The sequence below is a fragment of the Epinephelus fuscoguttatus genome, linkage group LG1 (assembly GCF_011397635.1).
Source record: "Epinephelus fuscoguttatus linkage group LG1, E.fuscoguttatus.final_Chr_v1".
NCBI lineage: Eukaryota > Metazoa > Chordata > Actinopteri > Perciformes > Serranidae > Epinephelus > Epinephelus fuscoguttatus.
Window position 1 is genome coordinate 9473577 of NC_064752.1, and position 17972 is coordinate 9491548.

Consider the following 17972-nt stretch of genomic DNA (forward strand, 5'->3'; position numbering starts at 1 on the left):
TTTAATTTTCTTACTTTAAGTCATCTGGTGAAAATGATTGTATTTGTTAATACATGCCCTACATTATTACTATTATTACTGTAGCCTTTAAAATGTCTTTTTTACCAAATTGTGTGGCTGCACTTTAACCTGTGTCTTGATCTGTGTCAACACTGGATAATGATAATAAAAAAAAGTTTTATGGCATTCATTCTACTATTATGTATTTATTTCTTAATATTTTACATAGAGTTTTAGGAGTTGAGACATAAAACAATTCATATCCCATCCATTTTTTTTTTTTTTTTTTTTTTTTACGGGCTGGTATCAGATCGGTACTCGGTATCGGCAGATACCTAAGGTTCAGGGATTGGAATCTGTATCGGGAAGGAAAAAGTGGTATCGGTACATCTCTAGTTTTTAATATTTGCCCCAGTATATCAATAGTAAGTAATGTATTACAACACCACCTGCAGCCACAACCTCAGTAATTAACATATAATTTAATTTACACATTTCCAACAGTTTCAAGAAATTATATATATCATTATAAATGCTGTAAAAGTAGAATTTATGGCAGAGCTGTTGTACTAAATTACAACATATTGTTCGGCTGTACCTAATATAATATATATAATAATTTATATAATAATAAAGTGGTCACAGAAGCTCCGTTTCCACCGAACACTGCAGTCTGATTGGTCAGTAGAGGACGTCACTCTGCTCAGGGCTGGGTTGTGGCTGGTTTTTGAGGCTCATGTAACCACTGTATATACCGTGGAGAGTTTTATACTGTAACAATTTTTTTTTTATTTTTTTTTTTTTGTTAAAAGATATTTTTTGGGCATTTTGCCGTTAATGGACAAGCCAGCCAAGTGTGAAAGGGGGAGATAAAGAGAGGGGATGACATGCAGCAAAGAGCCACAGGCTGGACTCAGAACCCAGAACGCTGTGGCAACAGCCTTGTACATGGGGCGCCTGCTCTATCCACTAATCCACCAGCGCCCCAGTAAACTGTAACTATAAAATAAAAGATGTTTTTCTGCCTCTCACAGCAGCTGGAGTCAGAGAGAAAATAAGTGAATTCACTGGGCCGACTGCTGGCAACTTTTAAGGTGGAACGTTAACTTGTAATGTTACTCAATGCCTTAGGTGACAATGTTAATCCATCAGCATACTTTAAATTTCACTGTGACAACTTTGACCATCACTTTAGTTTTTATATGACGTAAACTTTTAGTAATGAGTGGATCTCCATATGTTTATTTCGACCAGATTATGTAAACTGCATATATCCTAATCCTCCTTTGAAGAAAAAAAAGCATCAGGCCTCGACAACATAAAACCCCTGAGCTTGCCTGAGAAGGACTAAATGCACAAACCTGCTATTTCTAAATATCCCATGGAGAGAGACTCACTACAGCCTGTTTTATTTTGTTCTGAAAAATGTTACCGATAAATGAGGTGCAGACTGATAAGGGAGGAAATACAGCGAGTGCTGGACGGAGCAGTGAGTGACAACAACCCCGCCTACATTTAAGTGTACGGTTTGCAGTGTAAAGGCTAAACAGACCTAGGGTCTAGGTACCATGTCTGAAGGGTTACTTTCGTTTCCAAAAGTACCATACTGAAAGTGTTTGGTGGAAATGGGGTTAGAGTGTGTTAAATTTTTTGCTTGTCTAAAGAGAAATTTCACATTTTTGCATGTTCAGTTGACCTAAAAACCAAAATGGTAACAGAAGAAATTCATTTTAGTTGATTATTTGGAAGTGTAGACTACCAATTAGAATAAAGAAATTAAGATCACAGTCAGTGAATTTATAGTTTGTGTATTATCAGACCTTTTGTAGGAAAACATGAGACCTGTAAAACAAAGAGTGACCAAATCAAACAGTCCACATGACAGTGGAATTTACTGCTAAAAAGAGTTGTGTCTCATTTACTGTGGAGGTTTCTGTTTGGCACCAGAGTGGTTATAGATGTTTCACTAGTTAATTAATATCTACTGAGGCCCTCAGGCTCACATGGTAGATGAACAGTTATTGATGTGGTTTAGTAAACCGAGGGAGTTAGTGAACTGAGAGGGTTTCTATGGCATCTTTACCTTTTAACAATCAGGCCTTCAGAATAAGAACAGGATGTTTTATTTAGTCAGTGCACATGCATCAGTGCCAACAATAGCCGTTGTCTGTTCATCCCATTCTCTTGAACGTGATATCTCAAGAACACCTTTACGTCATTTCTTTAAATTTGACATAAACCTCTACGTGGACTCAGTGATGACCTGATTATTATTTAGTGGTCAAAGGTCACCGTAACCTTGCCATAACTCAAGAATTCAAACACTAATTTTGACAAAATTCCACACAAATGTCTGATAGGATAAAAAGATGCAGTGAAGACATTTTCTATCCACAAAGGTCAAAGGTCAGTTTCACTGTGACATCATAATATTCTGCATAAAACACTTTCCTGGCCATTATTGAGCCTCATATCTCAGGAACAGAAGGGGAGACATTTGGTCAGACACTGAACTGGTGACACTAATCTTAGGTGTCCACTTTAAACTGTGCTGATTGTATAGATCATCTGTGCTGACGGGGGGAAGATGAGTGTGAAGCATCCATGTTTTCACAGACATGGATGTAAACTGTGGGTGCATTCCAAATCGCATACTTTTTTTGTACTTTTAGTAGGTACTGCAGCTCCCCTAAAAAGTGCGTACAGTTGCATGCAGTATGCGCACAATCAGAACCGACTACTGTCTCATGACATGACGCCCTTAACTTTGACCCTCTTGCTTTTATATCCGTTACATTGTTTGGAGATAAACAAACACCACTTACCAACCCGGAGAGCTCTGCTGTTGTTACTTTGCACTGTGTGAAGTTTAAAGTTATAACTGCTCAGATTGTAGATTGTAACATATTATTTTTTGTGACAGTGAAATTACATCTGCAGTTCTCTGTCACTGTTATTTTTATAGTTATGTCCTTTTGTTGTTTATGATATTTGTGATTATTTTGTTCACTTAAACAATCGTCATTCCTTTTATTACTATACGACTGCTCATCAGTTACTTGAATGCGCTGTCATCCATTATTGCGACTTTTGACAGCTGTCAATCAGCTGTCATTTGATGATTCAATCAGCTGATGTGACATATCATCCACTGCGCAGAGGATTGTGAGTCAGAATAGCTAGAAAAGCATGCTGGCTTGCATACTGCAAAACCAGATTGGATGTAGTAGAACATCCTGGTATTTTTGGCATACTGCATTTGACATACTATGTATTGGGACATACTAAATATTTTTCTGGCATAAAAGTATTGGAATGTACAGTCCAAGTGCAACTTGACTGGTTCATGGAGGCATACGACCCTGAGGCGGTAATTCTAGTTTAAGTAATCTGATTTTGGTATTTTAAGGAAGCCTATTTCCACCTCTTAAATCATTAAGGGTTTTTTGCTCGTAATAATGAGGTATTTTAATTATGTGATGCTGAGTCAAAATTCTGACTTATCTATAACAAGCTATTCATAATTAGGAGATATCATAATTGTGACAAAATAATAACATGAAAAATTTTTTAGAAGTTGCTTTACAGGAAGTTGTGTATTGTCAGTGAGAGATACAGTATTTTCTATTTTGGTTGTTGAGATTTGAGGTCAGTGCCACAATTAAGATGAAGTCACTTAATTGTTTTCTACTCCTCTAACTGTCTCTGCAGTTCATGGTCTTTGCTGTCCTCCACTCTTTTTCATAATCTCATCCAAGTGTTGCACGTGTTTATTTCCTCAGTTTCTTTCATTTTTCTGCTAAATTTGCAGAATAAACCAGAAAGACAATATGCAAGATGGATGTTCCTGTTTTAGTGCAGACACATGAAATAATTTGTTGTGTGTGCTTTTAATGCAGAATTTCAAAATTGACTTTAATCCTTGTCTGCCTGAAACACCCTAAAATGCTCTTTATGTTTGGAGCATCTTGTCTTGTTCCAGTTTAGGCAATTTAGAGAAAATTCATGTATTTTTCAAACTCGGTAAAATGCAGTTTACCAAACTAGTATATCATATATTTATATATATTATCAGTATATTCTATTTATTGTTTCCTTAAATATTATCTTAGGCAAAGGGCATTTGTGTGGTTTGTTACTCGTTCTGGGGAAAAAACCTGGGCGTACTGTTTACATCTGTCTGAATCTGTTTGAATTTCGGTTTGACACATCTCATGTTAATCCACGTGCCTGCAGCTGATGTCACAGTTCAGATGAAATGAGGGAGATTTGACTAGGCCAGTAGAAAAAGCTTGAATTACTCTTGGTACAGCCGGTGACTCTTTTCCTCTCTGGGTGTTCCCTAACAAGTAGTCAAGGGCAGCTTTTGTTAGCCGAGGTGGGTCTCATGTCAGATCAGACGTTAAGGAAACCAGTCACAGTGTTCAAAGGAAATCACTGAAACATTTCTAAAAAAAAGATACACAATGATCAATTTTGTTTTATTACCTACAGCTGATCAAGGATGTGACTGTCTTCAAGTTTCTTTATTTTGGCTTCTGCTTTTTACACCCAAATCTTGTTCTCACCACTTTAGTCGACATTACATCAATTTACATTCAATCCCTGGAAATTTACCCGAACCTTAACTATCATTTTGTCTTTAAAATGTCAAGAAATAGTGATTAATGTCCATTCTAATTCCCGAAAGCCAAAGATGACATCTTCATGTCTTCTATTTTGTCCGACCAGCAGTCCAAAACACAAAGATATTTGGTTAACACGTCCATTTGAGAAGCTGGAAACAGAAAAGATAGGAGTTTTTGGTTACTGAAATGATAACTTGATAATCAAAATAGTTGACAAAAAGTTGACAATTGACAAATTGTGTCAGCTCTATAACCACTACATGCCTAACTGTAACCCTTACCAATGTAGACTGTCTCTCTTTTGACCTGAACCAACAACTAGGTCTTGGTTTTAATATGTGATGTTTTTTGTCCCCACAGTTTTGGCTCTGTAAAAAGATAATACAAGTATACACACAAAAACACAACACACACACACACACACACACACACACACAAACAATAATTGACTTGAAACTTGTAGAAAACCAGGGCAGAGCTTCGTCTGCCTGCAGGCAACTGTCTCTCTTTAGTAATTACAGTTCAGATTAACATCGACTGATGTTGAGCAGTCCAGTCCCAGCAACACCAGCAGCTCCAGTATCAGCTCCAGTCGAAGTCATGTTAGTGTGTAAATTTAGGTGATAATAACACAAGATGACAAACTGTTGCATGAAGGTATTAAAGTGAATTATTCCTATCCTATAGGAATTTAATTTTTTTATATGTCTACTTTACTACCCTTAACAGGGAAATGCCACATGTCTGCTACATTTTAAAGGGAAAATTTTACTTTTTATGCATACTTAATTTCATTTTAACAGGGACATACTGTGCATTTTACGTCTACTGCATTTTACAGGGAAATATTTTCTTTTTATATCTACTTTATTCCATTTTACGGGGAAACACTGTACTTAAGACATCACTTTATAGAGAGATATTTTACTTTTTATATCATTTTGACTTCATTATTACAGGGACGTACTGTATGTTTTATGTGTACTGTATTTTACAAGGAATAATTTTAATTTTAAGTGTGTTTTATTTCAATTCTATTTGAAAATACTGTACTTTGGATGCTTACTTCATTTTCCAGGAACATATTTTACTTTTTATATCTACTTTATTATAGAGAAAGACTGCACATTTACAACTACTGTATTTTTCAGGGAGATATTTGATTTTTATGTGTATTTTACCTAATTTTTACAGGGGCATACTGTACTTTATACATTTAGTACATTTTACAGGAAAATGTTATACTTTTTATGTATACTTTACGTACTTTTAGGAGGGACATACCATATGTTTAAAATCTACTGCATTTTACAGGGAAATATTTTACTTTTTGTATCAGTTTTACTTTATTTTTACAGGGACATACTGTAAGTTTTACGTCTACTGTATTTTACAGGGATATTTTTTACTTTTTATGTGTATTTTACTTCATTTTTACATGAAAATACTGTACTTTATACGTCTAGTACATTTTGCAGGGAGATATTTTATTTTTTTATATGTACTGTACTTCATTTTTACAGGCAAATATTGTACTTTTTGCATCAGCTATATTTACAGGGAAATAAAAAAATGTTTATGTGTACTTTACTTAATTTTACTGGAAAATACTGTACTTTATAGCTCTACTAAATTTTGCAGGGAAATATTAAATTTTTTATGTCTACTACATTTTACAGGGAGATATTTTACTTTTTACATCTACTTTACATCATTTTTAGAAAGAAATATTGTACTTTTTTCTTCACTTCATGTATTGTAAGACTGAAGTGAAATTGTATAATTTGCTTTTAGTTTAGTTTAGTTCATTTTATTTGCCAAAAAATAATATACAGCAGTGAAATGGTGTTTAAGGCATTGTCACGGATATCAGGACAAAGTCTAGGACTTATATTCATCACAGTCCCTCATGATCCTTCAGTCCCTTTGCTACAAAACAAGGTTGAGGCAATTGTTGGGAATTACTGACTTCTGCATACGTAAAGGTTGATTGCAGGACTGTTAGATCATTTATAATTCTACTACTTAATGGACAAGGCTGGTGATCTTCTATATTTTTCTTATTATCAACAAATCTCATGAAAAAAATCAAAACCAACGACGTGTTCTTCAGTCTCATATTACATTAGTTTTTATCAAACGTTAAACAGGAGAAAATAGAGCGTGTGTAGGGGACTATTTTCAGCGGTGGATTAATCCAGATTTGATGCTCAAGGGAGAATCTGGGCCAACGGGATGTTGTGTGTTGGTAAAAATAAACATCAGTGAATGTGTTCAAGGTAATGAAAGAACATGTCACCCACAGGACTGACACTGTTGGACAACAATGGAGCTCTGTCGCACAGAGGAAGATACACCAGACTCTGGTACACAGACAATACTTGTTAGGAGGACACATTCATTGTTGGCTTTGGGCTTCTCGTGTGATTTGTTGACATGAAGAATAATTGTCAGAGTCAATTTTTGGAAAAAAAAATGAAGCTAGGAAGAAAGGACGGAAGGAAGTACAGTGAGTGAGCACGCCCCCGTGAGTAAGTGAGTCAGAGAGGGTGAGAGGAGTATTAATTGTCAGACAGAGAGTCAGGAGGGGACAAGTAAACAGCCATCACTGAGAGTGAGGAGCTTAAACCGCTGTTTAAAAGAGAAGCCTGTCAGAAACCTGGAGTAAAAGATCTAGACGGTCTAAACTGTGAACTCTGGTGAGAACAAACCTTTACTGGACTCTTTCTGCCTGTCACTGACTGGATCCAGATACTCTGCTCCTGACGATCCTCTGACAGCACCAGGCTCCCTCAGGGAATCTCCTCTGGTACCAAACTCTATTTGGATGCTTTTCCAGAACATTTTTCTTTGCTAGAAAACTGGTGCCAATTTCTTACTGGGCTCCCAGTTGGTATCAGGTACTTTTTGGATACTAGAAGCACTAAAGCTTTTGTGGATGCTTTAGAAATATCAGCACATTCTTGGAGCTAAATTCTTTTTTGAAGCTTTAAAGGTACTGAATACTGAATACCAGACATATCCTGGACACAAAACCAGGATCAGAATCTTTCTAGACTCCTTGCACATTCTTTATCTCTAGAGTCCGACCAACACAAAACTCTGTTTGGACACTTGAACGCTGCACTGGTACCGTGCTCACTCTTGACGTTTTGTCAGTGTCACACTTTCTGTATCAGCCTCTGGAGTAACCACCAGTACCAGACTCTTCCTGAACTTAAGTTCTTGGCATCAGATTATTTCCAGATTTCTTACTGGCATTCCTCCTCAGCTCCACCAGCACCAAACCCTGGACCAGTTTAAATCTATTACGGGCCACTCTATCTGTACTGGGAAAGGTCCAGATCCTAAGCAGGGCTTTGCGGTGAGCAGTATGGTGGCGGGGCGGATGCCCGTCGTCATTCTGCTCAGCAAAGGGAAGTACAACATGGGGAAACAGGTGGAGGTAAGATGGAGAACACATTCTTGTGTATGATGCATTTTTCTGCTGTAGATGTCTAAAGTTGTGCTGATTTTAATTCCTTTATAGTGGACTAAAAAGTACAATATTTATCTCTGAGATGTTGTGGAGTAGAAGTATAAAACTGCATAAAGTGGAAATACTCATAGTACAAGTGTCTTAAATTTGCACTTGAGCACAGTACTTGAGTAAATGTACTTAGTTACTTATCACCATTGTTAAAACTGAGACTCCTGTCTTCAAACCAGCACAGTGGAGGTGAATGTGGTGCTTAATACTTTGTAACATTACACTTGAAAAGGAAACTGAAACAGTAGAAATATTTTCTACATATATAAGTTTCTTAGTAGCTTTTCTTGCGCCACTAATGTCAGCCATTATCATTACTTAATACTACTGTATATGGTATTAAGTGAGTTCTTTCATGAGACATATTTATACAGAAGGTCACTTAACACTTTTGTGACGACAACATCTGAGATGGTTGTAAAGATTCTGCTTAAGACCTCAAAACAGCCTGACGCTGCTGTTTGTCCCCTGGTACTGTTTTATTTATCTTAAACAGAAAGAACATGAAGTGGCAGGCCTCATGCTTGAGGGAATCTCATCTTGTTTTTTAATGATCTGAAGCTGTTCACAGATTCAGATCGAAAGTTCGTGCAGGACTGCTTGAGAAGTTTGTCACTTCCTCAAGCAGTCTTGCACGAGGTGCTTTTCCGTTCACTTGTTTTTATGCACATTTCCGATTTGCACATACAAAAACTAGACAAAACAAAAAAAACAAAAACAGAGAATTAGACTAGCCAAAAAAGTTTTAATGCTTGGCTGAGGTGGGAAAGTTGTTGCATGAGTAAAACCAAAATGCAAGTGCAGTGGAGTAACATTTTAATTAAGAAGGACGTCCACTGAAGAGACAGAAACATCAGATCTACATGGAGCGATGAGGAGACTGTAACCTTCCTCACATTAATACATTTATTGTAAACAAAAATAAATGCCATGTTTTTATCATGTTTTGTGCATGGTCTTTCACCAGTTGAGGTTTGACTGGAGGTCTGGTGCGTCATCTCGCTGCAGCCTTTATTTCTTCAATGTAAGCCCACAGGAGCACCACCGGACTTTGAAGCCGGTTTGACATAGTGGCTAAATGTGGAATTACAACTTCTAGGTTTGTCATGTGGTGACATAGGGCTCAAAAGGACCTTTCCCTATAGACTTATATTGTGAAAGAGACGTCTGTAAGTCAGTGGATACATTTTTTTGAGTGTCACAACCCCAGTAAAATGAATCGTTTGTAAAGTCCAGAAGAGCTGGACAGTTAAATCATTTTATCCTCTCATCCAGTAGAGGTCTGTAGTGCGCCTGCTCTAAGGGCCTCAGCCATGCAGAAGCAAAGCTGATCATTGCACATGGAAGTCTAACTTTTTCGGCTTCATGTGCCACTGAGCAACTTTCATAGGGATGCTGTATCCAGTTCTCTTTATACATCCATTCTTCAATGGTATAACAGCACCTCACTGGAGAATTAGCGTCACCAGCTGTTTATCTTGATGAAACCACAACCACAGTTCATAACAGTAGGGGATGGAAACCTGCATTAATTCTAATTTTCTCTAGCGATTTTCTTACAATTCTGTTAAAATTAGCACTACATTTGGAGAGAAGTTTGGCTACTGCCCTTTCCTGTTGAGGTGTCACTTCTGTTTCTAATGCTTTTTGTCTAGCCTGGCTTTGTTCAGTTGTCCTCATTGATCAACAACTCCTCTAAATTAAACATCAAAATAAGTGATTGATCCATGTGAGCATTGTCTGATCTGATGTCACTATTGACAGGACAAGATCTGCATTTCAAGAACTGAACTGTTTCCTTATCTACTATGATTAATGTTTGATTAGGTTTAAGAAACAGTCTTGGTTTGGCTTAAAAATAACTAAAGTTAAGGGACTTTTATCTTCATGGTTACAATAATAACCACTTGGCTACAGTTAGTGAACTGCTGCAGACTCTTGGTAGGAAAGGAGACTGTGTGGAAATCTGAAGTTTTCATACACACATCATAAGAAGACAATAAAACATGAGTTTAAAAGTTAAAAATTAGACTTGACATGTGGCTGTCTCTGGAGTTATTCTAGCGTGGGTCTAGTTGTTTGTTTTTTATTCCGACTCTTGCTCAGAGAGTCAGTGTGCTGTAAACCTGCTGTAATTAGTCTATAGTTGACCAACTGTGCAGAATTGATCTTTGTCAGACTGAATCAGCTGAAGCACCATCACACACAGAAACCCATTACAGCATGTCCCATGGAAACTTTACGAGTGCGAAGCAAATAAACGGATTATTCATTACCCTCACTGACGGTTAAATCTTTAATAAATACAACAGTATTGCCTGCTTAACACACTGACTGTAATTACACAGTTTAACTGGTGTTTACATTTGATATTTTATGAACTCATCAGACCTCTGATGGCAACTTTAGAGGCTGTCGAGTCACAGCTGTTAATTGTCAGTCTCCTTTTTACTGCCTATTCCTATTGATGAGAAGATTGTTGGGTTTTTTTTTGGATAAAATTATTGAAAACTGGAAAAGTTATTGTCACATTTGAGACGTGAACATGAAGCTCTTGTTGAAAATCTTTCTGTGACTTCGGGGCGATCAAGGATAAAACAACAAAAACACTTGAGGTCGATTTATTTTTGGTCGACTGGTTCCTGACTGTGTTGATGGAAACAGAGTTTGATGGTTCCTGTGTTCCAGTGGGTCAGTTCACTGTGACACACGAACACACACACACACACACACACACACACACACACACACATAAACACACGCACACACACAGATATTGATTTATTGTATGTCTGTATCCAGGACAAGCAGCCTGGTGGCGTTTTCACACAGAGTCAGATCCCGATAATATGGAGACCTGATATCTGCGTGTGTGTGTGTGTGTGTGTGTGTGTGTGTGTGTGTGTGTGTGTGTGTCTGGCACAGAGGGGAAAGACTCTGAGTCACACTATTGTTTAACCTGCAGTATATTAACAATACAGAGGCAACTTTCCTGCCAATTACGAGAACAGTCTACACACACACTCACTCAGTGTTTATCATCTCAGACAGGATGACTGTGTTCAGACTCAGCAGACAAGTTGTACCAGAAACAGTTCTTCAATTTGTTGTTTTAATTCTATAATTTTATTGAATAATTAATTTATAAAGCAAAAACTCTAAAGATCGTCTGGCTGCAGCTTCTCCAAAGTGTGAGTCTGAAGATTTTTTCTGTTTTATTTCTTTGAAAACTGAATATTTGGAGACTGTGACTGACAGCTACAGAGCCTTTACAGAGTCATGCAGCGATTGTATTCCTTTATTAAGTTAAATGATTTTAGATTCAGTAATTTAAGAAAACTTTAATCTGTTAATAATCAATAACCTCTTAAATAATTTCCATGTCATTCTCTTCTCACTTTGTCTCCGTCCCCCAACACCATCTTGTTTCCTTTTCACTTTCCATTTAGTGTAATTGTTCTTTGTGTATGGTTTGTACAGTTAAGGTTACAGACTCGCTCCACCTCCCTACACTCATATTTTTAGTTTAAATCATTTGCCAAAAAGACAAAAACGAACAATAAGCAAAGTTAAGGTTGAATTTTACTGATAGTGTTTTTATTTTATATCTTTTTTTAAATATATCACAATAATATGGTCATCATGAAGTCTTTTGGCCATGAAAATCTGACACTGTCCTAGTTCCACTCCAAACATGTACAGCAAGCCAAATGCAATAAGAGTATTGAATGCATATATAGCTCCTTATGTCTCTTTTTATAAATGAAACTTTGTATCTGGTCTCGTAAGTTCTTTTTTCCAACATCTGTGTCTTTAAAAGTCATGCAGTTTGTCTTGCTGTCTTGCTTGTCATTTGTCTTGCTTTGTTTTTGATGGTGTGTGGTGAAAACAGACATTTGGACTGTTTGTCAGAAAAAAACAAGTCATTTGAAGACGTCATTCTGTGAACTTTGTTGAAGCTTTGTCATTTTTTAGGGGGCTTTGACCCCAACCTGCACTGACCTTTGTAAACTCTGCTAATGGTGTATTGGAGATGAAGATGACCAAGAAATTAAGTCCTGTGATTGTAGATCATATGGACATTTGTGACGTCTTTCCCTGCCACGGTGTCTCTTACAATGTCACCTCTGGACTTCACACTCTGTATTGTGTGAAGTGACTCGTGGATCACTGGAGTCTTATTTTTGTTTGATGACATGAACATAATCTGACTCTGTTCTTTCCCCCAGGAGCCCAGCACCAAGCGCAGTAAACTTGTATCCAGGGTGACGTCTCTGGCCAGCCTGCTGCCGCCCGTCAAGACTGTCCCGCTGAAGAGGATTGGTCAGACGCTGCAGGTGAGCCGCCAATCAGATGTCTTCTCAGTTAAGTTTTGAAGTGGCTCACCTGGTTCTGGAGGTGTCTTTTTTTCCTAATACATTTTTACATTTCATTTTTTTTCAGGTTGCTAGACACAGAAACACAAAAGCTTCCTGTATAATATTATAATCCTATAGTTTAATATAATGACTTCCAGTTTTAATGATTTCCACATGGTTTCTTCTTTCAGTTCAGTAATTCAAAAGTGATTTAAACTGCAAATTGTTCAATCAGTTTTCCTCAAAACAGTAAACTTTAGCTTCCACCTGACATTTTTGGTGCACCTTGGGATTTGTAGTTGACTTCTCCCCTAAAGTTTTGATGCACATGGCCTTGTACCTTTAATTATTGAATCAAAGAACCAGATATTTTATCACATAGTTGTTCATCTTTGACGATCCAAACAGTCTGTAGAAGAGCTCAAATTGTGAGTCATGAAATATTGTTTATGAAAATAAAGATTTTTCTTCTGGAACCAAGGTCACCCAAAGTATCTCCTCCCACTTTACAGCTCTATGCCTGAATTGCAGCAATATCCTAAATACATATTAATAATTTTCTGTATTTATCAGCTGGTTAAACCATCTCTTTGTCTCTGCAGCGCTCCATCAGTTTTCGTAATGACAGTCAGACGGAGAGAGCCGCTCATCCTCCTCCTCCCTCCTCCTCCTCATCCACGGTGAAGACGCGCGTTATCTCAGCAACAGTCTCCAACACCTCCTCCACCATGCCTGCAACACGAGTTTCCACGGCAACAGCCCCAGCCGCCAAGCGCCGTGACAGCAAGCTTTGGAGTGAGACATTTGACGTCCGGCTGGGAGCGACGCAACCTCTGAGCCCAAAAGAGATTAAACGACAAGAGGTGAGAGGCACCACACTGCTGCTGGACTGAAGGGTTTTAATAACATTTTTTGTGTCTCAACGATTTCTAACTTTGAGAACACAACAAAAATAAAACACAATTCTTCTCCGGTCATTAATTCACCAAATATTTTCGGCTATTTTGAGAATTGTTTTTACAAAATAAAATACTTATTCTCACTGCATAAAGAAATAATGAGAGAAATAGAAATGACAATAATACAAAAATGCAAAATATAATCACATCTTACCCATCTCTTAACAAGCACTAGTAACCCAAATTAATTTCTAAGGCAATCTTTTTTCTGAAACTCTCCCTGCAGGCCATATTTGAGTTGGCTCAGGGCGAACAAGACTTGGTGGAGGATCTCAAGTTGGCAAAGAAGGTAAATTAAAACCATTATATTTCCTTGAACAACTGTACCGGTATTTTCTGAGCTCATTTGCTCATATGTGCACGTGTGTATGCCGCAGGCCTACCGTGACCCGATGCTGAAGCTGTCAATCATGACTGAGCAGGAACTGAACCAGATCTTCGGCACTCTGGACTCGCTGATTCCCCTGCATGAAGGTAGGAGGGAGCAACTGATGGAACTTTTTCATCAAAGGTCATCTGGTGCAACATGCTTCAAAAGTTTCAAACATGCAGCAGCTGTCTACAGCTGAGTGAAGGGCCCAGAGCACATGCACCCCCGTACGTTTATGGAATGGCAGTTTAATATGTCAGTTTCATGTCTGAAAAAGCACCATGGTGAGTTTCACGTAAAAGTTAAGATGGTAATCTTACTATTTCCTTATCACTTTCAACACGGAACAAGTCTGAATTGTTGTGTCAGATGAATCTAAGCTCCATTTATAAACTCACACACAGCTCCTGCAGTATAATCCAAGTCTAATTTATCTAGTCATATGCTCAGTACTTTGAAACACATGCATTTCAGACTACTGAATATCTGTATTTGGTCTCAATGCAACAAGCAGCGACAATTCCTCAAAAATTGGACAGTGGAGTTGAAGAACTTTGGAGTAAGGTCATTATTGAACACTTTATATTATCTAGACACACATTCTTGTATATTCTCATATGAGCAAAAGAAGCATCACAAGGAAACAGGATGCTGCCTTTGGCTGCGCCTCCAAAAACAACAGGGACTTTTGCCACCAGCAGATGGTGCTCTACTTCATCAGGAGATAATCTTTGCTATAATACAGCTGACAGCACGACCCCAGTGCTGTGATATATAGTTTTTCTTTTATGTCCAAGTTGCTCTTTAAACTATGTTAAATCTTAGCTGAAACAAAATGGAGATGATGACAGTCTGTAATAGAAGTTAGACTGTTTGTTGTAGGATTGCTCAGTGAAATCTGCCCTGGGGTATTCAGGACAACTATGATAATGCTAGCTCCTGTCCGTATACCCTTCTTTTCTGGTCTCGTTATTTTTACATATTTGTATATATGTAAAATGCATAAAAATATAAATAAATAAATAAATATATCAAGTTACATCAGTTGACATCAAATGTCAATTTCAAGATTGATAAGTTTCTGATGTAAATAAAAAAAAATCTGGCCAATTTTTTTTTAGACTATATTTTATTCAGGCAATATTTGACATTTGAGAACTTTGGCTTCTTTTTTGAAATGAAAGAAAGGTTATGTAGAAAAACATATTTATGTTTCACAAAAATATTATAAAAATGTTTGGAAACAATCACTTTGTCATGAGGTCAGACCTTCAGGCTTGTGCAGTGTAGCTATTAAAGCTGTTTCGGTATTTTTTGGATGCCACCACATTGTCTTCACTGTTCCTGTGCTGCTTTGGGTCTCACGTCTTTAAATAAAACCGTTTGTCTCTCATCAGACCTGCTGAGTCATCTCAGAGACGCCAGAAAACCTGACGGGTCCACAGAACATGTGGGACACATCCTGACTGACTGGGTGAGCGAGTGTTTCTCTTCACATAATACAACACACTGAAAATACTTACTGTTATTCTTGTCTTTGACATTGTGTAGTAACCAGGTCTCTGTCTCTGTGTCGCTGCAGCTCCCCTGTCTCTCCTCCTACACCGCGTACTGCAGTAACCAGGTGAAGGCCAAGGCCTTGTTGGACCAGAAGAAGCAGGATCGGCGGGTCCAGGACTTCTTGCAGCGCTGTCTCCAGTCACCATTCAGCAGGAAGTTGGACTTGTGGAACTTCCTGGACATCCCCCGCAGCCGACTGGTGAAATACCCACTGCTGCTCAGGGAGATCCTGAAGCACACACCCAACGATCACCCAGACCGGCAGCACCTGGATGAGGCGGTGAGAAAAACCTGCATTAAAATACTGTTTGTACATCTTCATCCTGCAGGTCTGGTTTACCTTGCTGTCAGACTGAGGTAGTAGAATATAAAATGATTTGTGTTTGAATTTTTAGAGCCAATCAGAACTGTCAAGCACAAACCACAAACATAATGCTAAAAATTCAAAGACAACCTGAAAAAGCCTGAGGACGTGATATTAACCCTGACAAGTCGGGATAACCCGGAAAATTAGGGAATAATGGCTGAAAATCTACCTGAAAAAATTGCAGTTCAACTTTGATTTGTGACTTTGATTAGATGTCAAATAGGAGCCATCTGTTTCTGCCTCCCGTTGTTTTGGAAATCCTAATCATTTTCTCAAACTACAGTAGGACTACGTCAGCTCTTGAGTGTCCATGAATATAAAAAGAGAAGGTACGATCCTGTGCATGTAAAAACTGAAGGACATAATTCAACTATGACTCTGAAGGTGTATTTCAGTGAGAAACATCCAATCACCATCTTAAGACTCTGTTACTTGCACTGGTCATGGTGTCAGAAAAAAAATGTTTTATACAGAAAAATGAGAAATAACTCTTAAGTAGTCTGAACATTTTAAAGTAACTTTGAAAGCAGGGGGATTACTTTATTTTGTATGTGAAAAACTCAATAAATCAGATCAACCTAGAGGAAAATCAATTACATAAATACTTTCAGAAGCTTCGTTAATTATTTATTTTTTAATGTGAGACATTGGGGTCCTCTGCAGAAGCCTTCTCTCTGCACAATTAAACTTTTTTCATTGTTTGCTTGTAGTTTATTTAGCTGCATCGACAGGTTGTTGTTAATTCTCACTGAAAATAGAAGCAATCAGAGTCAAACAGTCACTTCACGCAGAATAACGAGGAAACAGATCAGGTGATATAAAATGTGTCTGAGGTTGGATGTTGACTGTTTGTTCCACAGATGCTGATGGTGCAGAGCGTGGTGGCGGACATCAACAAGCGGACAGGGGAGTCGGAGTGTCAGTACTACAAGGACCGCCTGTTGTACACGGAGGACGGACAGAGGGACGGACTCATCGAGCGGTCCAGGACCCTCTGCTGCCACGGAGAGCTGAAGAACAACAGAGGACTGGTTAGTAGACTTCTACTGTTTTATACACACCACCCAACACCCCATGTGGTCTGTAGAGTCCATGAATCCAGAGGTTTAACATTATGCTTTGGATATAGGTGTAGATATAATATATAACTATACTTTTATGTACAGCATATATAACAATAACTTTTAAAAAATACATCTTTGTAATTGTGATTGTTTACTTTTAGTTTTTATCTTCACCATACAGGGCCCACTACTGCTACTTTGATTATTTTACTGATTTTCTGACCAGAATTATCACCAAGTGAAGAGACATTGAAGTATTTTTCCTCTTTTTCTCTATTTACAGAAACTCCACGTGTTCCTGTTCCAGGACGTTCTCGTCATCACCAGGTCTGTCTCACTCAACGACCAGCCAGTCAGATACCAGCTCTGCCGCCAGTCAATCCCCATCCGGCAGCTGGATCTGGAGGACCTATCAGATGGAGAGATGAGAGTGGGCGGGTCCATCAGAGGAGCCTTCAGCAACAACGAGCGCAGTCAGTACCTCACATATACCACAGAATGATGCCACAAACACAGATGTATTTAATGTTGTCGTTCCACAAGAGGTTGTTTGTTTGTTGTTTCTTTCTTTTGTATGTTGTAAAACAGTTGCTTTGTGCAACTTCCATACTATGATGCTATAGAGAACACTCTGAGGCCAAAATTAATTTGATTTACATTTGGTTTGAGGCTGTTTTGGGCCCTTAGTTTCAGTTAAGGGAAATCTTAATGCTACAACATACAGTGATATTTTAGATAACAGTGAGCTTCTAACGCTGTGGAAACTGTTTCCTGTTTCGACATGACACAAAGTTAGATCCATGAAGAAATGTGCTGTGTCCAAAAGTGCATACTATACACCACGTACCTAATATGTGTACTACTGTTCAACATTTGCGTGTCGTACGCACTGAACTGTAATCACCACACCACTTCCTGAGAGCCTCCTTGCTGGTTAGAGATGTGTAATCATGGTAACCCATGCCAACCTCAGTTCTTCCAGCATCGTTTGATCACATGACTGTCTGTGCACACACTTGTGTTAACTGAGTAGGTTAGGAGTGAGCTGACGTTAATTAAGAGGAGAGCGTTAGTAACAGTATGTGACATAAATGAAAGGAGACAGGGAACTGTAGCTAACTTAAAAAATATTTTACA

At 38.1% G+C, this 17972-nt stretch overlaps 1 protein-coding gene across 3 annotated transcripts in view; it reads left to right on the plus strand.

Moving 5' to 3' along the window:
• arhgef3 (Rho guanine nucleotide exchange factor (GEF) 3) overlaps positions 1-17972 on the plus strand; it is a 48502-nt gene that overhangs the window by 26709 nt on the left and 3821 nt on the right. For all 3 annotated transcript variants that reach the window (XM_049581165.1, XM_049581173.1, XM_049581183.1), the window contains 8 exons: positions 12387-12494; positions 13118-13378; positions 13701-13763; positions 13852-13948; positions 15242-15318; positions 15427-15684; positions 16632-16802; positions 17119-17308. In XM_049581165.1, coding sequence (XP_049437122.1) covers positions 12387-12494; positions 13118-13378; positions 13701-13763; positions 13852-13948; positions 15242-15318; positions 15427-15684; positions 16632-16802; positions 17119-17308 — 1225 coding nt within the window. The remainder of the gene's footprint in view (positions 1-12386; positions 12495-13117; positions 13379-13700; positions 13764-13851; positions 13949-15241; positions 15319-15426; positions 15685-16631; positions 16803-17118; positions 17309-17972) is intronic.